This window comes from Phyllobates terribilis, unplaced genomic scaffold (assembly GCF_046119375.1).
Source record: "Phyllobates terribilis strain yellow unplaced genomic scaffold, ASM4611937v1 Scaffold_17__1_contigs__length_24005725, whole genome shotgun sequence".
NCBI lineage: Eukaryota > Metazoa > Chordata > Amphibia > Anura > Dendrobatidae > Phyllobates > Phyllobates terribilis.
In genome coordinates, this window is record NW_027362777.1 from 1,948,240 (window position 1) to 1,973,686 (window position 25,447).

A 25,447-nucleotide genomic window follows, 5' to 3' on the forward strand; every position below is an offset into this window, starting at 1 on the left:
AGGCAGTGTGTATTTAGTCCTGTCTATTACCTGGTGATGTGAGGGGCTGGGGAACCTCCATGATGTCCTTGTACAGATCTTTGTGTCCTTCTAAATGCTCCCACTCCTCCATGGAGAAATAGACAGCAACATCCTGACACCTTATAGGAACCTGACACATACAATGATATCGTCATCCCCCCGATCCCTTCATATAATTACTAATAATGTCCCAGCATTCCCAGAAGTGTCACCTCTCCAGTCAGCAGCTCAATCATCTTGTAGGTGAGATCTAGGATCTTCTGGTCATTGATGTCCTCATGTATCAGGGGGTGAGGTGGAGGTCCCGTGATTGGGCTCAGGGGTCTTCCCCATCCCTCAGACACAGGGGCCTGGCAGCGCTCACTAGAGGTCTTCTTCACTACTGTGTAATCCTGGTTATGGAGAGACACAATAATAAATCTCACTACAGACATTTCCAGAGTCCTCACCTCTCCAGTTCTGTCCATCTGTTATTCCCATAGATAAGAATGATGTAATGTGACGTCATCAGAATCTCTCACCTCTCCAGTAAGCCGGAAGAGGATCTCTAGGGTGAGGTGTAATATCCTCTCCGCCATCTTGTCTCTGTCAATATCCATCCTTGATAGGTGATTCAGAAAAATTCTCTTAATATAGAAGATGTCCTAAATAGGAAAGTGATGGAACATCATAAAGAATTCTGTGTAATAATACAATTACTGGAGACAATAAGGGGAAATATATCAGGAGATAGAACGTGTAGATGTTATATTCTCTAGTCTTGTATGGATTGGAACATAAGTTGAATTGCAGAAAAGGACATCTCCTCCATGCTCCCAATCATTGGCTAAGTTGGCCACTGCTTTGGCAACTGATTAGCTGTAGGAATCACAAGTACGTTGGGATTGACCAGGAAATGAAGAGACTGGAGGAGGACCCAAGCAACCATGGTATTTTTATTAGTTTACAACATTCTACTTTTTTCCCTGTCATCTACTAATAAAACCTATATATTTTAGGCCACAGACAACAAGCAGTTTCTTCCTTGGAGTCTGCAGCTGAACACTTTTCTCATAGACTCATCTTCCATAACGCTAATTCTTGTCTCATTTACTGGCACTGGAATCGGCATTAGCAATACTTAAGGAGATATTCATTACACGTAGCTACTACCTAATTACCCAAAGGTAAATGATTCAGGGATGTGTTAAAACATGACTTTTATTTTTTCTTCTTAAAATAACTGATCAAAATTTGATAAAAACACATCAGTGTGCCAGTGCCAGTCCTATACAATTTATGATCCACTGAACTATTCAGTAAGCAATGTGCTCAGACCCTACCCTAATGAGTACTGTTTGTCACTCATTAAGTGCATGCCTCAGAGACTGCAAGCTGTTATTAAAGCCAGAGGTGGTGCAACAAAATACTAGTGATGTATTGGAGTGTTCTTTTAGTGTTTCTTAAAGCCCTAAAGTTGCCATTTGAAATGACTTTAGTTTTGTGCCATGTCTGTGATCTGCTTTTTTTTCAACAACATTAGACAACTGAATGAACATCCTCCGAGCCCGGTGATTCCATAATTTTTGCCAGGGGTTGTATATTAATGGAAAGTTGAGTGGAAGAAAAAAGTGTGATAGAAAAAGGTGCACAAGCAACCGGGATAACCGGTTGAAAGAATTGTTAAGAAAAGGCCATTCAAAAATTTGGGGGAGATTCACAAGGAGTGGACTGCTGCTGGATTCATTGCTTCAAGAGCCACCACACAGACGTATCCAGGACATGGGCTACAAGTGTCGCATTTCTTGTCTCAAGCCACTCAAGACCAATAGACAACGCCTGAAGCGTCTTACCTGGGCCAAGGAGAAAAAGACCTGGACTGATGCTCAGTGGTCCAAGGTGTTGTTTTCAGATGAAAGTAAATTTTGCATTTCATTTGCAAATCAAGGCCCCAGAATCTGGAGGAAGAATGGAGAGGCACACAATCCAAGCTGCTTGAGGTCTAGTGTGAAGTTTCCACAATCAGTGATGTTTTGGGAAGCCATGTCATCTGCTGGTGTAGGTCCTTTGTTTTATCAAGACCAAAGTCAGCACGAAATGTTGGCCTACTGAAATGCATGTTCAGTAAATGTACTCAATACTTGGTTGGGGCTCCTTTTGCATCAATTACTGCATCAATGCGGCGTGGCATGGAGGCGATCAGACTGTGGCACTGCTGAGGTGTTATGGAAGCCCAAGTTGCTTTGATAGCAGCGTTCAGCGCATCTGCATTGTTGGGTCTGGTGTCTCTCATCTTTCTCTTCCCAATACCCCATAGATTCTCTATGGGGTTAAGGTCAGGTGAGTTTGCTGGCCAATCAAGCACAGTGATGATGTTGTTTTTAAACCAGGTATTGGTACTTTTGGCAGTGTGGACAGGTGCCAGGTCCTGCTGGAGAATGAAATTTCTTTCTCCAAAAAGCTTCTCGGCAGAGGGAAGCATGAAGTGCTTGAAGTCCACTTGACAGAGAGCGCGAGTACATATCTTGACGAAATTTTAACACCATTTGTTCATGCATTACCCTCATTTATAAGTGACACAAAAGATCTAGTCTCTAAACTAAGTGATATTACTGTATCTGATACCATCATTCTGACTAGTCTGGACGTGGAGGCCCTCTACAGTAATACCAACCATGAGCTGGGCATTGGGACAATTGCGTATTTTTTTAAATATGAAGAGTAGACAATTCTTATCACATAACTCTTGTTTTGTCACTCTTAGGATTCGTACTTACGCATTATTTTTTCACCTTTGATGATATATTTTACTACTATCAAAAGAAAGGGACCGCAATGGGAACATGTGTCCCAACCTTTGCAAATTTATTTTTGGGGTGGTGGGAGGACCAACACGTTTTCAATGAGGATTTCAGTTTTCATACTAGTCACATTTTATTTTGGGGTAAGTTCATTGACGTTTTGATTTTGTGGGATGGTGACAGATTTTTTTGGGATTTTGTATCTATTTTGAATAAGAATCGGATTGGAATGTTCTTTACCCATGAAATCGGTTTTAAGAGGATCAATTTCCTTGACCTGACAAACCAAATTGATGGGAACTGTAATATTCATATGGACATATTTCGTAAGCCGACCCCCACCAACAATCTCCTTCATTGGGATAGCTGGCACCCCAGGGTGTTGAGAGCAGGTATACCGGTAGGTCAATACCTGCGTGCGAGACATAATTGTTTGGATGAGGATACTTTTATCCAAGAGAGTAGGAATCTATTCTCAAGATTTACAGCAAGGGGATATCCGAAACAGGTGCTATACAAAGTCTTTAATAGGGCTAAGACAACTAATAGGGATTCGCTGCTATGCCCCAAGAGGAATGCACCAGAGAATAATAGAGTCTGACATATAGGAAACTATGATGATCAGACAAGCACAGTGTATAACATCATGCGGAAGTAATGGCCTATATTCTCAGCTGATGCCGATTTGAGGGCGATTGTTGGTGGACATCCGGAAATTACCTTCCATATAGGGAAAAATTTGAGGGATTTCCTCAATTACAGAAATTTTAGGAGGAGCAGGCAGTATTCTGAGTTGGCAAGCGAAACATCATGGAGGCTCCGATCCTTGTAGGGGCTGCTCCTTTAGTAAATATATGACTCGGGTTACGACTTTTACGAATCCAACTGATGGACATGAGTATTTCGTTAGGGACCAAATTAATTGCAGATCTAAGGGGATAATTTATGTAGTGAAATGTCCCTGCCCTAAATTGTATGTAGGGAAGACCATCCAGGAGGTTAGGAGGAGAATATCTAACCATCTTAGCTCTATTAATACTGGTGCAGATACGGTTCTCTCAAAGCATATGAGAGGTTTACATGCAGAAAAACCCCTGGAACTGCTATTTTGGGGCATTTGTAAAATTACCCTTGGCCCTAGGAAAGGTAACCTTGACCAATTATGTTTGAGGGAAAAAGCTAGATGGATCTATAAGCTTAATTCACGTAGTCCTATGGGGCTTAATGAAGGATTTATTTAGCTATAGTGCTTTCCTATAGGAGCATTTATATGAGTGACATGAATGAATTATGCCTATTTACACTATGAATGTTGAATAACAACATACTAGTAGATGATTAATTTATTGAGTTAATTATATATAAGTTTTTGTGATAACAAGACTTATTAGGATATATGGAAATATGTCTGATGGTTAGTGTTACAACCTTTTGAGAGTAAACCAGCAATTAATTTTTTTATGTAAATAGTAGGATTTAGACAATTTCAACTGATTAATTTATGGCTTATATGAAATTGATCTGAGTAATTAATGAGATTAGCATAGAGAATTTATTCATATTTATATAAATATTGTGTCCCTGCAACTATTCTATATAGTTCACAGACATTCGATTTGAGTAATGAATAACGCTGATAGGGAGAGATGATGATTATTTGTCTATCTCTCCTTTTCTGCATATGTGGATCATGTCTCTTTAAGAGATTTGAGGACATGCGCAGTTTGTTATTGAAACACAATGTGTCCTGAGTTTGGAATTTTGGTGAGTGCGCATGTCTGGTGATGTCACCGCATGGAGAGTGATGTCATCTGACGCGCACCTATCAGGGAGCGAGACGTGGCATGCGATGAGTGGCCGGCTCCATTACCCATGGAGAGCGATGTCATTTGACACTCACCTATCAGAGGGCGAGACATGGCATGCGATGAGTGGCTGGCTCTGTTATCCAATAGGGAAAAAGGTAAATAACCTGACATCAGCGTACACGGGCTATCGACGCTGCAAGTGGACACGGGAACACCTATCAGGTCCTAGGATATAGGTTGGTCCCCCCTTGGCATCTGATGCGGTGGTGAATCATAGGCTCTCTGAGATGAGGCATCTTGGGAAAGTAATACATAACTGTCACGATTGGTCATTGTATCAGTTATGAGATTTGCTAAGCATATGCGATATATACCGTATTTTTAGGACCATAAGACGCACCTAGGTTTTAGAGGAGGAAAATAAAAAAAAAATTTATAAGCAAAAAATGTGATCATGATCCACTGTTAAGGGGGAGGGGGTCTGCTGCTGACACTGTTATAGGAGTAATGTCCCCCAATTCTGTTAATATCCCCCATCCTGGTATACATGGCCCCCATCTGCATCCTGATATGCATGGCACCCCAATGCACCATCCTGGTATGCATGGCACCCCTCATCCCTCTTCCTGGTATGTATGTCACCCTTCATCCTGGTATGTATGGTCCCCTCACACCCATCCTAGTATGTATGGCACCTTCATTCCTCTTCCTGGTATGTATGGCCCCCCTCACACCCATCCTGGTATGTATGGCACCTTCATCCCTCTTCCTGGTATGTATGGCACCCTTCATCCCTGTATGTGTGGCCCCCCTCATCCTGGTCCCTGTATGTATGGCCCCCTTCATCCCTGTATGTATGGCCCCCCTCATCCCTGTATGTATGGCCTTCTTCATCCCTGTATGTATGGCCCCCTTTATCCCGGTATGTATGGCCCCCTTCATCCCGGTATGTATGGCCCCCCTCATTCCGGTATGTACGGCCCCCTTCATCCCGCTTTGTCACGCTACACAAAAAAAACAAAAAAACAATCATACTCACCTCCTCTCTCCTCCAGCACTGCGTCCAGCTCTGTTGCCGACAGGGATCTCACTGTGTGAGCCGCGCATGGCGTAACTGCCATGCGCCCTCAAGCAGCGAGATGCTCTGCCGGAATAGTCACTGCTCCCCACACCAGGACTGTGTGCGTGGGGAGCAGTGATCATTCACTCACCTTAATAGCGCGCACACTGTAGCCGCAGCGCGGCTCCTGATGCGCTCGGTGGTCAGCGTGCCCACTATTAAAGCCCATGGATATTCATGGACTTTAATAGCAGGCACGGTGACCGCCGAGCCCAGCAGGAGCCGCGTTGTGCATACAGTGTACGCGCTATTAGGGAGAATGAATGGTCACTGCTTCCCACGCACACAGTCCCGGCATGGGGAGCAGTGACTATTCCAGCAAAGAGCGGGACGAGAGAGGAGGGGAGTTTAATTGTTATTTTTTTTCTGTGCAGCGTGAGGGGGATCAGGGGGTGCCAAACATACCAGGATGAGGGGGGCCACACATACAGGGATGAAGGGTGCCATACATACCAGGAAGAGGGATGAAGGTGCCATACATACCAGGAGCCGCACTGCAGGCACAGTGTGACGGCTATGAAGGAAAATGAAATTCACTACTCCCCACTCCGATGAATATTCATTTCCTGTGCCCCGCTCCTCCGCCGCTGTCGCTTCCCCCACCACCCACATCCACAGTATTTATGTATATCGGACTATAACACACACCCCCCACTTTCCTACAAAATTTTGGAGGAAAAGTGCGTCTTATAGTCCGAAAAATACAGAATGTGATTGGCTGATTTGTGCTGGAAAGTCTATTGGTTCTTTGTGGACCTATGGTGCATATCCAAAGGCTTTAAAAAGGTCAGCAGCATATTTCTGTATTCATTATAGCTCCAGCCACCTGAGGAAGCCCTTGGGGTGGCTATGTGATTGTCTCTTAAACAGCATTGGTGGTGTCAGTGCATTAGCAACATAGGTTCAGTTCAGTTCAATAATAAGCCATGAACTGCAGTCATGATGAACAGATATATATAGCTAGGTATGATCTAAACACGTTGCTTACTGAATAGATCAGTGGATCATACATTGTATAGGACTGGCACTGGCACACCGATGTGTTTTTAAAAAATTTTGATCACAGTTATTTTAAGAAGAAAAACTAAAAGTCATGTTTCAACACATCCCTGAATTAGGGTTCATTTACCTTCGGGGAATTAGGTAGTAGCTATATGTTTTCCCTATAGGGGTGTGAACACCTTTTGTTTTTATTCATTACACATGACCCAAGAAATAACTACTTCATGATTAGGATAACATCTTCATCTTCTACTATGGCTCTAGAAACATATTTGGCCAGAGTCCTTCACTGATTACATCATCACTGGTAATCTATATGAAAGTTTTCTGTCTTACCCAGGCTGTAACCTTTTTATCACATTAGATCTCATTTATAAAAGCTTGTTAATAAGAACACCAATAAAGGAGTGACTTGATGCTAATGTCTCCAGTTACAGTGTTTGTTTTTTTTCTGGATATGTCATAGAAAATAAAAATCTCTGAAGTCAATTGTCCCCCTCCCTCCTTCCCTCTGTCATTTGCAATCTGAGTTGACACTCTTAGATGTAGGATTGAACAAATTACCTATAGTGTGAAGTGAACCAGCCTCATCAACATGCAGGCCGCCCCTTGTGAAGTAAGAGGATTAAAGCAGGCACAAGGTTTTCTAGTAAGACAAACAGCTGACAGTCTCTAAGACTTAGACAAGAAACTAATACCAGTAAAAAATTGAATGTTGCAGAACAGTGAATCAGATTAATTAACATGCAAGAGCTTCTTCTTGTAGGGGAAAGACTATGAGGGTGTGTATTGTGCATAGACAAAGAGTGCAGATTAAACTATTTGTTCAGACAGGAAAAGGTATTTTAAGGATAAAAGGGAATATCTCACACTCTTTAGAAATAGCCAAGGTCACCCAGCATACACATTCCTTTCATCAGCACAGGTTCAGCAGTCAGGATGTCTCCGAAAGAAAATATAGAATATTGGAATTTATATGAATCCAATATTAATGAGACATAATGTGAAGAAGCGGCAACGGGGTGAATCCGCAGAACCTCGCTGTTGCCGCCTCTTGTGATGGATTCACACCCCGCCTCCCACCTGACGTCACAGTTATGTCAGATGGAGCACGTGGTAAGGACCTGCCCTCTGCACCTACGTGACATTCCGCACCCCCCCGAAGGACGTGTAAGGTCAGGTTGGTACATTTTGCGCAGACACTCCCTGTCCACACGGGACAGGAAGGAACCAGGGAGTGGGTAGAGGTGGTCCACTCAGTCACTGATGTGGCACCACACTCGCCCACAACCCTGATAGGCTGAGAGGCTCCGCTCACTAGCTCCAGTGAAGCAGAGCCTAGTCAGCCTGGGAGAGCTACCATCAGTTTCTATTTGATATAATAGACTATATCGGGCTAGAAACCAGTCCAGTAGCTTGTTCGTTGGACCGAACAACAGGCGTAAGTTTCGTGGGTCGAGATAAAAGAACAGCCCAAGATTAAGTTATATATTTAATCGCCATAAGGGCACACTAAACAATACACTATATACATAAGGGTTATACATATACAGTGGTCAGAGTTACAAGCAAAAAAGCATCGGTGCAAAAGGTATAAGGCAGTTATTACAAGTCAGTTACTGGTTTAGATGGATGACCTGTCTTTCTGGGGAAGGGCTGCCACAGGAGAGGTTTGTGGGCCTTCACTTGGTTGATGGACTTGTCCCACATGTCTTGATGGCACGACCTCCCCAGGAACAAAGACGATGATGTCAGGGTTCCAGGAGTACTTAACCCCTCTGGATCACTCCCAATCCGGCCTTGTGGCTGCGCCCAAATTTCCTCCCCTGGTCTCTCTTAGTTAAGAGACTCCCAAAACTAAAATGGGCTATACCTCCTTACTGGATAGTCCCAGGGAACCGGTTCTGGTGTCAATGGACCCAGCTAGGCCTCTGCTATACGTGGAGACCAAACACAGTGGCCCTGGGGGCTTCCGAAAGGCTGTGCTGCATATCTCTCTATCCTTGCTAGCTGGGCGGTGGAGAAAGGGCTGGTGAGATTCTCCCTTCCTTCCAGTTTCCAAAAATCTGGTTTGTTTATCACTGGGACATATCGTTCTCCCATAACTCAACATTAAATTATAGTATCTTACACAAAGAGCCTGCCTCATGGCTTGGGGGATGGGACATCCTGTGTAGCTGTCAGCTGCTGTGGGAGATCTCACTCCTCGCTTCTCAGCCCCCTCCTTTTCAAGCTGCAGTGTATTCAAAAGAGTCAGATTATACTGTGTATGGAGATCTCTGTAATCACCGTCACGTAGTACACAGTGATTGACAGGGGATTACCTTGAATATCTTCACACATACATGCTCAGCACTGGAGATAGCCAGAGAAATGATACATATTTTCTCATTACTGTAGCCCCTGCCAATGAGCCATAAATGCACACTGGCCACATAACTGACAACAGCTATGCCATGTTTGGTCTCTAAGTAAAGATAAAATCCAGATGGAAAATATGGCATCAATCTACAACTTCTGCGATCATCCGGAGTGGAATTATCACATAAGTTGGGGGTTGCATAAAATCATGAAGGACTGAGACAAGCGCACAACCTGGCCCATGTGAGGTCATCACGGGGGAGTGTATGTGTGGGATATGTTCATGTAGAGAGATACATATCGTTCACGCAGGAACCCCCGTTCACGAAACGGCCAAATTAAGTGCTCTCCTTCGGCTAAACTGAATTGTCTCTGTGATTTGGTGTAGTAAGTTTTCTTGTTTTTTTTGTAACTGTATATGCTGTAGGTACTGTGGGAGCATTATATTTAGAAGCTTAATGACCGCAGTCACAGCTACGACTGGGCCTAGACAACGCCAGCCGTTTCAGCTAAATGTGTGTCTTCAGACTCACATTCATAGCAACATAGTAACACAGTAATGTAGGCTGACTAAAGACCTAGGTTCACCAAGTTCAACCTTCCTCCCCCAATTGTACATTTTGTCTAATTTAACTGTAACCCACAATGTTATGTGTATCGAGCAAATCATCCAGCCCTTTTTTTGAAGCTGTTATAGTGTCTGTCATTACTACCTCTTGTGGTAGGGCATTCCACAGTCTGACTGCAAAGAATCCTTTCCTGTTTAGGTGCCAAAATTGCCTTTCTTCCACCCGTAATGAGTGCCCCCTGGTCCTTAGTATGGTCTTTAGAAGGAATAGGTGATGTGGTAGTCCTTTGTACTGACCACACATATATTTATACATGTACATAAGATCCCATCTGAGGCGTTGTTTTTCTGAGCTAAACAAGCTCAACTTTTTCAACATCTCATCATATGAGAGGCCTCCATCCCTTGTAATCTAGTTGCCCGCCTATTAACTGACTCTAACTTCTGAATATCCTTTTTAAAATGTGGAGCCCAAAACTGAATCCCATACATTGGGATCACGCAATTTTAGTTATATCTTTTATACATCCTAAAATTTTGTTTGCTTTTGCGGCTGCTTCTCGACATTGAGTATTGCTGCTCAGCTTATTTGTAGCCAGAATACCCAAGTCCTTCTCCTGTTCTGTAGTCGTGAGCATACTCCCATTTAGTGTACAGTATATGCAGCAACGGGGTTACTCCGTCCTAGGTGCATTACTCTACATTTATCTACATTAAACCTCATCTGCCAAGTGTTTGCCCTTTTAGTCACCTTATCCGTTTTGCAATATTGTAATGTCAAGATCAGATTTTAATATCCTACATAGCTTGTTGTCGTCAGCAAAGACTGACACTTTACTTACAATCCCATTCCCAAGGTCAATAATAAAGAGGTAAAAAGAATCGGTCCTAGCACAGATCCCTGCATCACACCATTGCTGACTATGTCCCAAAATGTAGTATATTCCTCTATGTTTGTCACCCAGTCATGGCTTTCATCCAGCCAGGTTTCCGTAATGCCCACCACATTGTATTCTGTGACTGATATAAGAGTTTCCAGTTCATTCATTTTGTTTGCAAGACTTCTTGCATTTGCCAGCAGACATTTAATACTATTAGCACATTTATTACTCCTACTCAGCTCCCTACTTTCTTTGCATATCCCAGCCCCCCCAGATCCTCATTAATCCCTAGTATTTCACTCACATCGGGTCCGTGTGCCACAATACACGCTGCTGACCAATCAACACTGACTTTGGCGGGCACTTGACTAGGGGCGAATGGAAGTGACATCATGCGCTCCTGTTGCATGCATGCTGAAGTCAGCTGCCAGCTCTAGAAAAATACGCTGCGCGGCGGAGTGAAGGTAATATAATGTGTTGTTTTTCAAATCAGTGAGTACATGGTACCCTAGGCCATAATACTATATGTATGACTATGGGCTGTGCATTATACTACATGTATGACTATAGGCTGTGCATTATACTACATGGATGACTATGGGCTGTGCATTATACTACATGGATGACTATGGGCTGTGCATTATACTACATGTACGGACTACGGGCTGTGCATTATACTACATGTACGGACTATGGGCTGTGCATTATACTACATGTACGGACTACGGGCTGTGCATTATACTACATGTACGGACTATGGGCTGTGCATTATACTACATGTATGGACTATGGGCTGTGTATTATACTACATGTAAGGACCATGGGCTGTGCATTATACTACATGTACGGACTATGGGTTGTGCATTATACTACATGGATGACTATGGGCTGTGCATTATACTATATGTATGATTATGGAATGTGTATTATGTGCATTATAATACATGTATGACTATGGGCTGTGCATTATACTACACGTATGACTATGGGCTGTGCATTATACTATACGTATGACTATGGGCTGTGCATTATATTACATGCATGACAATGGGCTGTACATTATACTACAGGTATGACAATGGGTTTTGAATTATACATTATGGAGGACTATGGGCTGTGCATTATACTATATGTATGACTATGGGCTGTGAATTATACTATATGGAGGACTATGGGGAGTGCCTTATACTATACGGAGGACTATGGGGAGAAACATACTATATGTAGGAATTTGGGGAGTGCATTATACAACCCCTGGCAAAAATTATGGAATCACCGGGCTCGGAGGATATTCATTCGGTTGTTTAATGTTGTTGAAAAAAAGCAGATCACAGACATGGCACAAAACTAAAGTCATTTCAAATAGCAACTTTAGGGCTTTACGAAACACTAAAAGAAAACAAGATTAAAAATGTGGTACTCAGTAAGGGTAATTTTATGCAAACCAAGCAGAGGGAAAAAAATATAGAATCACTCAATTCTGAGGAAAAAATTATGGAATCACCCTGTAAATTTTCATTTCCAAAACTAACACCTGCATCAAATTAGATCTGCTCGTTAGTCTGCATCTAAAAAGGAGTGATCACACCTTGGAGAGCTGTTGCACCACGTGGACTGACATGAATCATGGCTCCAACACGAGAGATGTCAATTGAAACAAAGGAGAGGATTATCAAACTCTTACAAGAAAGTAAATCATCATTCAATGTTGCAAAAGATGTTGGTTGTTCACAGTCAGCTGTGTCTAAAATCTGGACCAAATACAAACAACATGGGAAGGTTGTTAAAGGCAAACATACTGGTAGACCAAGGAAGACATCAAAGCGTCAAGACCGGAAACTTAAAGCAATATGTCTCCAAAACAGGAAATGCACAACAAAACAAATAAGGAAATGAGTCAATGTCTGTGACCGAACTGTAAGAAACCGCCTAAAGGAAATGGGATTTATATATAGAAAAGCTAAACATAAGCCACCATTAACACCTAAACAGTAAAAAACAAGGTTACAATGGGCTAAGGAAAAGCAATCATGGACTGTGGATGACTGGATGAAAGTCATATTCAGTGATGAATCGCGAATCTGCATTGGGCAAGGTGGTGATGCTGGAACTTTTGTTTGGTGCCGTTCCAATGAGATTTATAAAGATGACTGCATGAAGAGAACATGCAAATTTCCACAGTCATTGATGATATGGGGCTGCATGTCAGGTAAAGGCACAGGGGAGATGGCTGTCATTACATCTTCAATAAATGCCCAAGTTTACATTGATATTTTGGACAGTTTTCTTATCCCATCAATTGAAAGGATGTTTGGGGATGATGACATCATTTTTCAAGATGAAAATGCATCCTGCCATAGAGCAAAAACTGTGAAAACATTCCTTGAAAGAAGACACATAAGGTCAATGTCATGGCCTGCAAATAGTCCGGATCTCAATCCAATTGAAAATCTTTGGTGGAAGTTGAAGAAAATGGTCCATGAGAAGGCTCCAACCTGCAAAGCTGATCTGGCAACAGCAATTAGAGAAAGTTGGAGCCAGATTGATAAAGAGTACTGTTTGTCACTCATTAAGTCCATGCCTCAGAGACTGCAAGCTGTTATTAAAGCCAGAGGTGCTGCAACAAAATACTAGTGATGTATTGGCGTGTTCTTTTGTGTGTTTGTTTTTCATGATTCCATCATTTTTTCCTCAGAATTGAGTGATTCCATCATTTTTTCCCTTTGCTTGGTCTGCAAAAAATTACCCTTACTGAGTACCACATTTTTTATCTTGATTTCTTTTAGTGTTTCTTAAAGCCCTAAAGTTGCCATTTGAAATGACTTTAGTTTTGTGCCATGTCTGTGATCTACTTTTTTTCAACAACATTAAACAACTGAATGAATATCCTCCGGGGTTGTACTATACGGAGGACTATGGGGAGTTCCTTGTACTATATGGAGGACTATGGGGAGTGCCCTATACTATACGGATGACTATGGGGAGTGCCTTACACTATACGGAGGACTATGGGGAGTGCCTTACACTATACGGAGGACTATGGGGAGTGCCTTATACTATACGGAGGACTATGGGGAGTGCCTTATACCACATGGAGGACTATGGGGAGTGCCTTATACCACATGGAGGACTATGGGGAGTGCCTTATACCACATGGAGGACTATGGGGAGTGCCTTATACCACATGGAGGACTATGGGGAGTGCCTTATACTATATGGAGGACTATGGGCTGTGCAGTATACTATATGGACTATGGGCTGTGCAGTATACTATATGGACTATGGGCTGTGCAGTATACTATATGGAGGACTATGAGGAGTGCATTATACTATACGGAGGACTATGGGGAGCGCCTTATACTATACGGAGGACTATGGGGAGTTCCTTATACTATCTGGAGGACTATGAGGAGTGCCTTATACCATATGGAGGTCTATGGGGATATGGGGAGTGCCATATACTGTATGGAGGACTATGGGGAGTGCCTTATACTATATGGAGGAATATGGGCTGTGCAGTATACTATATGGAGGACTGTGAGGAGTGCATTATACTATATGGAGGACTATGGGGAGTGCAGTATACCATATGGAGGACTATGGATGGTATAGTATACTACATGGAGGACTATGGACGGTGAGGTATACTATATGGATGACTATAGGTTGTGCATTATACTGTATGGAGGACCTGGAGAGTGCATTATACTTCTGCTATGGGGCCCCATGACTTCTAAGTTCGCATCTGGTGAGTATAATAGTTATTTTTTTTCTATACATTAAAGAACAGCGACAGAATAAGGGGGGCATATACCTGGATAGGGCCCAGGAAAAGGGGCATACATATTTTCAACCAGATAGGGGGCGTCAGTCGAAATTTGCACAGGCGCCCATCAGATCCTAGTTTCGCAACTGATTATACTGTGTGTGGGGGGATGGTGGTACTGTGGGAACATTATACTGTGTGGGAGCATCAAACATACTGCATAAGGGGCATAATGGGGGCATTACACTGTGTGGGGGCATCATACATACTGCATAAGGGGCATAATGGGGCCATTACACTGTGTGGGGGCATCATACATCCTGCATAAGGGGCATAATGGGGGCATTACACTGTGTGGGGCATCATACATACTGCATAAGGGGCATAATGGGGGCATTACACTGTGTGGGGGCATCATACATCCTGCATAAGGGGCATAATGGAGGCATTTCACTGTGTGGGAGCATCAAACATACTGCATAAGGGGCATAATGGGGGCATTACACTGTGTGGGGGCATCATACATACTGCATAAGGGGCATAATGGGGCCATTACACTGTGTGGGGGCATCATACATCCTGCATAAGGGGCATAATGGGGGCATTACACTGTGTGGGGCATCATACATACTGCATAAGGGGCATAATGGGGGCATTACACTGTGTGGGGGCATCATACATCCTGCATAAGGGGCATAATGGAGGCATTTCACTGTGTGGGGGCATCATACATCCTACATAAGGGGCATAATGGGGGCATTATACATCCTGCATAAGGGGAATAACACTGTGTGGGGGGCATCATACATCCTGCATAAGGGGCATAATGGGGCCATTACACTGTGGGGGCATCATACATACTGCATAAGGGGCATAATGGGGCCATTACACTGTGTGGGGGCATCATACATCCTGCATAAGGGGCATAATGGGGGCATTACACTGTGTGGGGCATCATACATACTGCATAAGGGGCATAATGGGGGCATTACACTGTGTGGGGGCATCATACATCCTGCATAAGGGGCATAATGGAGGCATTTCACTGTGTGGGAGCATCAAACATACTGCATAAGGGGCATAATGGGGGCATTACACTGTGTGGGGGCATCATACATACTGCATAAGGGGCATAATGGGGCCATTACACTGTGTGGGGGCATCATACATCCTGCATAAGGGGCATAATGGGGGCATTACACTGTGTGGGGCATCATACATACTGCATAAGGGGCATAATGGGGGCATTACACTGTGTGGGGGCATCATACATCCTGCATAAGGGGCATAATGGAGGCATTTCACTGTGTGGGGGCATCATACATCCTACATAAGGGGCATAATGGGGGCATTATACATCCTGCATAAGGGGAATAACACTGTGTGGGGGGCATCATACATCCTGCATAAGGGGCATAATGGGGCCATTACACTGTGGGGGCATCATACATACTGCATAAGGGGCATAATGGGGGCATTACACTGTGGGGGGCATCATACATCCTGCATAAGGGGCATAATGGGGGCATTACACTGTGGGGGCATCATACATACTGCATAAGGGGCATAATGGGGGCATTACACTGTGTGAGGCATCATACATACAGCATAAGGGGCATAATGGGGGCATTACACTGTGTGGGGTATCATACATCCTGCATAAGGGGCATAATGGGGGCATTACACTGTATGGGGCATCATACATACTGCATAAGAGGCATAATGGGGGCATTACACTGTGGGGGCATCATACATCCTGCATAAGGGGCATAATGGGGGCATTACACTGTGGGGGCATCATACATCCTGCATAAGGGGCATTACACTGTGTGGGGGCATCATACATCCTGCATAAGGGGCATAATGGGGGCATTACACTGTGGGGGCATCATACATCCTGCATAAGGGGCATAATGGGGGCATTACACTGTGTGGGGGCATCACACATCCTGCATAAGGGGCATAATGTGGGCATTACACTGTGGGGCAGTAAAGGGGTCCTGTACTATGAGAACAATACGTTTCCACCTTCCTGTCTCCATAGTTGGGTCGTATGTATCTATTACAGGAAACAGAACATAAACCTTATGATTTTTATAAAGGGGCAACACAAGACCCCAAAAGAGTCTCCGTGCTGAAGGGGTTAATGCCCCCTGCGCCCAGTAATGGGGTCTCCACATACCTCCACCTGCAGAACAGCCACCACATATATGGCTGCTCTGTGCGCACAGGAGCTGTGATGAGGTCACAGGAGGGGAGGAGTCAGGGGTCACATGATCAGGGGCCTCAGTGGATGCAGGACTCTGCTGTGCTGGTTGTCATGGTGCTGGATGAGCTGAAGTTTATGTGTGGGGTCAGGAGGGGTTTACAGTGTGGATGTAGCAGAGCCGCGTGTGTACGAGGTGTACGGAGCGGAGCCGCGTGTGTACGAGGTGTACGGAGCGGAGCCGCGCGTGTACGAGGTGTACGGAGCGGAGCCGCGCGTGTACGAGGTGTACGGAGCGGAGCCGCGCGTGTACGAGGTGTACGGAGCGGAGCCGCGTGTGTACGAGGTGTACGGAGCGGAGCCGCGTGTGTACGAGGTGTACGGAGCGGAGCCGCGTGTGTACGAGGTGTACGGAGCGGAGCCGCGTGTGTACGAGGTGTACGGAGCGGAGCCGCGTGTGTACGAGGTGTACGGAGCGGAGCCGCGCGTGTACGAGGCGTACGGAGCAGAGCCGCGCGTGTACGAGGCGTACGGAGCAGAGCCGCGCGTGTACGAGGCGTACGGAGCAGAGCCGCGTGTGTACGAGGCGTACGGAGCAGAGCCGCGTGTGTACGAGGCGTACGGAGCAGAGCCGCGTGTGTACGAGGCGTACGGAGCGGAGCCGCGTGTGTACGAGGCGTACGGAGCGGAGCCTCGCGTGTACGAGGCGTACGGAGCGGAGCCGCGCGTGTACGAGGCGTACGGAGCGGAGCCGCGCGTGTACGAGGCGTACGGAGCGGAGCCGCGCGTGTACGAGGCGTACGGAGCGGAGCCGCGCGTGTACGAGGCGTACGGAGCGGAGCCGCGCGTGTACGAGGCGTACGGAGCGGAGCCGCGCGTGTACGAGGCGTACGGAGCGGAGCCGCGCGTGTACGAGGCGTACGGAGCGGAGCCGCGCCTGTACGAGGCGTACGGAGCGGAGCCGCGCGTGTACGAGGCGTACGGAGCGGAGCCGCGCGTGTACGAGGCGTACGGAGCGGAGCCGCGCGTGTACGAGGCGTACGGAGCGGAGCCGCGCGTGTACGAGGCGTACGGAGCGGAGCCGCGCGTGTACGAGGTGTACGGAGCGGAGCCGAGCGTGTACGAGGTGTACGGAGCGGAGCCGCGCGTGTACGAGGTGTACGGAGCGGAGCCGCGCGTGTACGAGGTGTACGGAGCGGAGCCGCGCGTGTACGAGGTGTACGGAGCGGAGCCGCGCGTGTACGAGGTGTACGGAGCGGAGCTGTGTGTACGAGGTGTACGGAGCAGAGACGCGTGTGTACGAGGCGTATGGAGTGGAGCCGCTCGTGTACGAGGTGTACGGAGCGGAGCCGCTCGTGTACGAGGTGTACGGAGCGGAGCCGCGCGTGTACGAGGTGTACGGAGCGGATCCGCGCGTGTACGAGGTGTACGGAGCGGAGCCGTGTGTGTACGAGGTGTACAGAGCAGAGCCGCGTGTGTACGAGGTGTACGGAGAGGAGCCGTGTGTGTACGCTGTTTATAGCTGTATACTCCCAGGTTCAGTCGCAGACACCGCGGCTCTTTATCAGACTGTAGAAGAACTGACACTGGACACTCGGTAAAGCTGCGCTCGGACGTCTCCTGTTTCTCGCACAGGTATTGATAACAAGATGGAGTCAGACGAACCCTCCTACAAAACCTGATAACAAAGTCATTACTACAGGACTGGATGAGAAAGGGATTTATTCTACAAGAAACGCTGGGGCCACAAATGAGAGAATCCGGGCCCCGTGGCTGGATACTCCGGGCCCCCGGCGTGTTAGGAGCAGACGGGGTCTTTGTCCCTGGAGCTTCTCTGCTCGGTATAATGAGACTCTGATCTTGTTCTTATAAAGAGGGTTGGAGTAAAATAGAAGCTGCCTGAATATGAGGACCTTGTCTGATCTCTATGTCCTTGTGTACAGAGCTATGGAGATAGCGCTATTCTCTGTATAATAGATGTGATGTCGCTGGAGCCCTAATATTCCTGTACAGGGGTCTCTGTAGAGATAATCTTACCCCAGCATTATGGATTGTGGGAAGGGAAAAGGGATTGGGGACATTTTATTGTAATTTCCCTGTAGTAAAAACTGTAATAAAATATAACGGATTAATAAAAAGTGGTTCGTTTTCCCACCATTTCGTCTGTAGGAGGTAAAGAGCCGAGGCTGAAGATGCTTTGTCTACAAAAGGTCACGGCCCCACTATCAGTATTTGGTCAGTATTCGGTCAGTATCTTTTCTCAAGAGTGGGAGCCAAAACCAGGAGTGGGTGATAAATGTAGAATTGGTGACTTGTTTCTATTATACCTTTTCTCTGATTGTTCCTCACCTGGTTTTGGCTCCCACTCCTGAGAAAAAATACTGACCGATTACTGACCAAACACTGATAGTGGGGCCGTGGCCAAAGAGGGAGGATTGGAAACTCCGAATGTCCTTGTCTATTTGGGGATTGGGAGTTAGGAAAAGGGGAAGGAGAACATTTTGGGTTTTGTTTTGGGGGCAAGAGATGCAATATTTGTCCATATAGTGTAAATATATGAATACAGTTCGGTCCAGAAATATTTGGACAGTGAATCTTCGTGATTTCAGCTCTGCAGGCCGCTAATCTGGATTTAAAATGAAACAACTGAGATGTAATTGAAGTGGAGACTTTCAGGTTTAATTAAAAGGATTAAACAAAAATCTCCTGTGAAACGTTTAGGAATTACAACCATTTTTCTACGAAGCCTCCTCATTCCAGGGGCTGAAAAGTAATTGGAGAAATTAACTTTACCATAAATAAAATGCTCATTAATACTTTGTAGAGAATCCGTTGCAGCAATGACGGCCTGAAGTCTGGAAGCCATTGACGTCACCAAACGCCGGGTTTCCTCCTTTGTGAGGCTTTGCCGCCTTTACTGCAGTGACTTCAGTTGTTGGATGTTTGTGGGTCTTTCTCCCTTATGTTTTGTCTTCAGCCTGTGAAATGCAGCTCGATGGGGTAAAGATCTGGTGACTGACGCGGCCATTGCGCCATTGCAGAATATTTCACTACTTTACAGTAAAAAACTCCAGGGTTGCTTTCGCACTATGTTTTGGGTCATTGTCCATCTGTATTGTGAAGAACTGATCATGTGACTGCCATCCATGTGATCTTCTCCGCCCAGCCACATGACCGTGACTATAATGATGTGATCGTACATCACTTCCCATTCTGCCACCACATTATTCATTATCATGTGATTTTTTTTATGTGCCGAATCCGTCAGCACCTCCAGTATTGGCGCGTCACCGGTGAGATGACTGCTTCCTCTCACGTGTTGGTCGCATCACATGAAAACAGCACCATCAATCATGCGCACAGGCACCTTGTTTTCAGTGGGCGTGCCATCTGAAGATAGCGTCTGAAGTCACTACCGCTTATTGGATGATGTTCCATTGATTTTGTATGTGCAGGAATCCACATGCGTTACAACTTTTTTGATTGGGTCCTACATGTAAATAGCCTGGTTGTTCAGTCCACCATCTCCCCATGACGAAGCCAGGTGCAAAACGTGCGTCGGGTGTGTTTTTCCCTTTTGACTGGTGAGGTTACTTTATGCCACTGTGCATTTCTTACACTTTAATATTAATATAATATAATGATAGTCTGTTTTACTTCCATGAGAGCTCTTTTCCGCGTTATGGGTTCACAGCAACAGTTTCCAAATACAAATGCCACACCTGGAATCAGCTCCAGACCTTTTACCTGCTTAATTGATGATGGATTAATGAGGGAAGAGCCCATGCAGTCAATGAAAGAGCTTTTGAGATAATTGTCCAATTACTTTGGTCCCATGAAAAAGATACTGCTCCATATTAAAGAGCTGTAATTTTAAACCCTTCAATTAGGATGTGAATACCCTCAAATTAAGGCTATGGCCCCACTATCAGTTTTTGTTCAGTATTTTTTCTCAAGAATGGGAGCCAAAACCAGTTCACATGACCGTGAATCGCCAATGGGTTGGCATGACAACCTGGGGTCTGCAGGAGACCCCTGCGGTTGTCATTGCCAAGATGCTATGAACGCCGCCTAGCGGTCAGCGCTCATAGCCAGTGAGCATTTCTGCTACACACAGGTGATCTGATGATCGCAGCTTCTACTCTCCCATAGAGACTATTGAAGGAAGTGAAAAGTAAAAAAAAAATGTTTTTAAAAATATTAAAAAAATATAAAAGTTTAAATCGCCCCCTTTCACCACATTCAAAATAAAACAATAACAAAAAAAATAAAATATACAGATATTTGGTGTCGCTGCATTTAGAATCATCCAATCTATCAATATATGGGCAGCTGACCAGCGCTCAACGGCCAGTGGCGGCTGCCCCATAGTTAGCCCGGCTCCCGAAGTAACAAAGAGGGGTGGAAAGGTAGGGTAGCACGGTGGCTCAGTGGTTAGCACAGCAGCCTTGCAGCGCTGGGGTCCTGGGTTCAAATCCCACCAAGGATAACATCTGCAAGGAGTTTGTATGTTCTCCCCGTGTTTGTGTGGGTTTCTTCCTGGTTCTCCAGTTTCCTCCCACACTCCAAAAACATACTATAAAATAAGTAGAGGGGAGAGAGCGCAGATTGTAAGTGCAGTATCAAGATTCAAATATATATTAAATAAGTGCTGGTTGCACTCACCTTTATGATGTCATAATAAACTTGTCAATAATTCCAAGATAACCATAAGAAAGAAAAATGAGCTGCACTCACCAGTCCTTCAAAGCAGTATCTTTATTCCATGAGGATAAAAAGTCCGGCGAGCAGGGAGAGCGGGGAAGAAAAAAGCCGACAACAGCTGATTCACGTGAAGACGCTTCTACAGGTCTGTGTTACACACAAAACACAACATCACATCCTTTATATGCAAATACGCCGTATGCCACGCACACACACTGTATACGCCGTACGCACCACACACACTCTATACGCACCATACGCACCACACACACTCTATACGCACCACACACACTCTATACGCACCACACACTATACGCACCATACGCACCACACACTCTATACGCACCACACACACTCTATACGCACCACACACACTCTATACGCACCACACACACACACACACATACTGTATACACCGTACGCATCACACACACACTGAATACACCATACGCACTAAACGCACCACACACACTCTATACGCACCACACACACTCTATACGCACCACACACACACACACATACTGTATACACCGTACGCATCACACACACACTGAATACACCGTACGCACCACACACACACTATATACGCCGTATGCCACACACACACTGTATACGCTGTACGCACCACACACATACACTGTAGTTTTACCCCTTAAGGACCCTGGGATTTTCCGTTTTTCATTTTCATTTTTTTGCTCCCCTTGTTCCCAGAGCCATAGCGTTTTTATTTTTTGGTCAATATGGTCGTGTGAGGGCTTATTTTTTGCGGGATGAGTTGTACTTTTGAACAACATTACTGGTTTTACCATATTGTGTACGGAAAACGGGAAAAAAAATCCAAGTACGGTGAAATTGCAAAAAAAGTGCAATACCACAGATGTTTTTTTTTTATTTTTTTTACCACGTTCACTGAAAGCTAAAACTGACCTGCCATTATTATTCTCCAGGTCATTACGAGGTTGTAGATACCAAACATGTATAGGTTCTTTTTTATTTAAGCAGTGAAAAAAAAATCTAAAAGTTTGCTAAAAAAAATAAATAAAATGGCGCCATTTTACAAGACCCGTAGCGTTTCCATTTTTCGGGATCTGGGGCCGGGTTTATTTTTTGCACGCCGAGCTGAAGTTTTCATTGATACCATTTTGGGGTAGATCCGATGTTTTGATCACCCGTTATTGCATTTTATTTCAATGTTGCGGCGACCAAAAAACATAATTCTGGCGTTTAGAATTTTTTTCTCATTACGCTGTTTACCGATCGGTTTAATTCTTTTTTTTATATTGATAGATCGGGCGATTCTGAACATGGCAATACCAAATATGTGTATGTGGGTGGTATTTTTAGAATTTTATTTTGAATGGGGCGAAAGGGGGGTGATTTAAACTTTTATATATATATTTTTTCTTTTTTTATATTTTTAAAAACATTTTTTTTTTTACACTTTTTGCTTGCTTCTATAGTCTCATTAGGAGGCTAGAAGCAGCAACTGTCCAATCACCTCTGCTACATAGAGGGAATGAGCAGATCAACTCTATGTATCAGAAATGCTCCTGTGCTATGAGCGCCGACCACTAGGTGGCGCTCATAGCGTCAGTACATGACAATCACTGGGGTCTGCTGCAGACCCAGGGTTTTCATGCCCACCCATCAGTGACCCGCGATTACATGACGGGGTCACCGATGGGCGGGGAAAGTGAAGCGCTTCCGGCGCGGTGCTGTTAAATGCCGCTGTCAGAGATTGACAGCGGCATTTAACATGTTAACAGCCGCGGGTGTATTGCGATTCCACCCGCAGCTGTTGGGGGCACATGTCAGCTGTATAAATCAGCTGACATGTGCCCGGTTCAGTGCGGGCTCAGCGCCGGAGCCCTCACTGAACCAGAGGTGATAGCCTAGTGCGTACTATTACGCCCCATGCTTTAAAGGGGTTAAATGGAGTATAATATTTGACAGCTCCCAAAAATTTCAGGATTTTTACGGCAGTGATATGGGATCACGTCTGATGACCACGGTTTTAGGCACTGGCCTTGTAGTGTGGTATTGGTCTGCGACCAAGTGTGAATAGGTTCAACAAAACACAGCTGGCAGACTTTAAATGGAGGGGAATATTTCGCACGCTCCACAAAATGTCACGATTATTAGGTAAGGTGTGTATAGGAAAATGTTATTTAAGGAAATAAAATGTACATTTTATTGGGGATTCCACCGCAGTCAGTGATTTTAGTCCAGTGTTTTCCTGTAACTCACATAGCAGTAGAAGACAAAGACAGAAACACAATACACAAATCCCCTGCAGTAAATAAACCGCAATAGTGCATGAAAATAACAAAGGGGACTTAGTTAACAGAATTTTGATCAAAATAATGCGAAAGCCATCCCGCATCATCACGACGACCCTTATGGGACAGTCCTAACTGTAATATTTAAAACCATACCGTTTGTCAAGTGGACACAGAGACAAGGGGCGCAAGATGCTTTCTGTGAGCTGGAAAGCTTATTCATCTTGCGCCCCATGTCTCCATTTCCACTGTTTTGGTTCAGTCTCTCTTACCTTATCCACATGTACGTCACTTGACAAACGGTAAAGTTTTAAATATTAGAGTTAGGACTGTCCCATAAGGGTCGCCGTGACGTGGCAGGATGGCTTTCGCATTATTTAGATCAAAATTCTGTTAACTAAGTACGCTTTATTATTTTCATGCACTATTGCGATTTATTTATTTACTGCAGGGTGTTTGTGTATTGTATTTCTGTCTTAGTTTTTTTCTGGTTAGTGGCCATGTGTGAACATGCTCTTACATGCTGCATGCACGACAATTTAAATTCCAGTTCAGGTCTCAAGGTTTTTTTCATATAGCAGCAGGTTATATGGATTAAAATAAAGGTTCATTTAAATAGCTGTCATGAATTATAACATGGGGCTGGGGGATATTTGCAGTCTGTGACTTTTTTGTTTAGTAATTTATTTCCTGAAGTGTAAACTTGATACATAAAACAGCAGTGTCCGTTATGATGACATCACAAAGCACATGACAGCACTGAGAACATGACATCATAGACCTCACATGAAATCATAACTGCTACAGAATGTACAAAGTTCTATTCCTGAGCCATCTTGTGTCACAGCTTGAAGAGGACCAGTCCAGGTAAGTAGCTCATCACTTAAAGGGGTCACATCGGAAAGGGAGAAGGACTGGCTGCACAGCATTGTGTCACAGCACAAACAGCAGAGCAGGATCAGGAAGAGATCTGCAGTGTGCGCTGTATGGACTGTGTCCTCATCCCCATGATATTTCCACATGATTATTAGCTGCATTGTTTTCTTTCTTCCTGACCTTCCTTAAGGCAGTTCTGAGATCTGTGGAGTAACTATCATACTTCCGGCAATTATCAAGTGAGTAGACTTTTTGGGATTCAGCAAGAAGGAAGGTGTGCGTGCATGTGACTGTGTGTGTAGGCACAGCATTGAAGGTTTATGTGACCCCAGATCTAAAGGGAAGTGTGTCTGTGACCCCAGCACTAAAAAAGATGTGTGTGTTAGAACCCTCCTGTTAGTTTTTTTTCTATTTTGCTGGTCACATGACCTTTTTTGCCTATTTAATCCTGCTCTGCCCTTCTGGCCTTGCTGGACTTCATTGTAATTTCTACTCTTTAGCTAGCCAGGTGCTTTGTTACCTTTCTCAGTCAGTTTAGCTTGGTCTTTTGACCTCTATGTTCTATGTTGTTTGTTTGTCTTTTTACTGCTACAATTTCTGCTAGGAGGTGTCCATCTTTCTCCCAGTCCCTAGTTCTTGTAGGGATCCCTCCCTCACATCTATAGGTCTTCGTTCAGACTAGCTGAGGACTTTAGCGGGTCTGATCGCAGGATCAGGTTCCCCGTTACATCGTAGGGATCTAGCGTAGTTCTATTGTAGGGACAGATCTCCTGTCTTTCCGTAGTGCTTGTAGCAGATCATAACAGTAAGTCCAGCCCAAAAATATCTCTAAGGAAAGACCTCTAGTTTCCATCATGGTGTCGGTTCAGGATTTGGCTCAACGCCTGCAGAGACTCTCTCTGGAGGTGGCCGAGCTCCAACAACACGTGAGTAGCTGATCTGGAGCTCATTTTGTGGAGCCAAAGGTACGATTGCCTGATTTATTTTTTGGTGAACAACAAGATTTTTTTTCCTTTAAAAATGCTTGTTTATTGTATTTTCGTTTGAGACCCAGATCCTCTGGTGATGAATCACA

The 25,447-nt window shown here is 44.8% G+C and overlaps 1 protein-coding gene across 1 annotated transcript in view; it reads right to left on the reverse strand.

The window, feature by feature from the left end:
* Positions 1-16,575, reverse strand: part of LOC141176024 (uncharacterized) — a 28,193-nt gene extending 11,618 nt beyond the window's left edge. Inside the window, exons 1-4 of the mRNA XM_073659998.1 lie at positions 16,490-16,575; positions 543-665; positions 234-413; positions 31-151 (exon numbers count right to left, since the gene is read on the reverse strand). Of these exons, the coding sequence (XP_073516099.1) occupies positions 31-151; positions 234-413; positions 543-620 (379 nt within the window). The 5' untranslated portion in view covers positions 621-665; positions 16,490-16,575. The remainder of the gene's footprint in view (positions 1-30; positions 152-233; positions 414-542; positions 666-16,489) is intronic.
* Between the last annotated feature and the right edge of the window lie 8,872 nt (positions 16,576-25,447).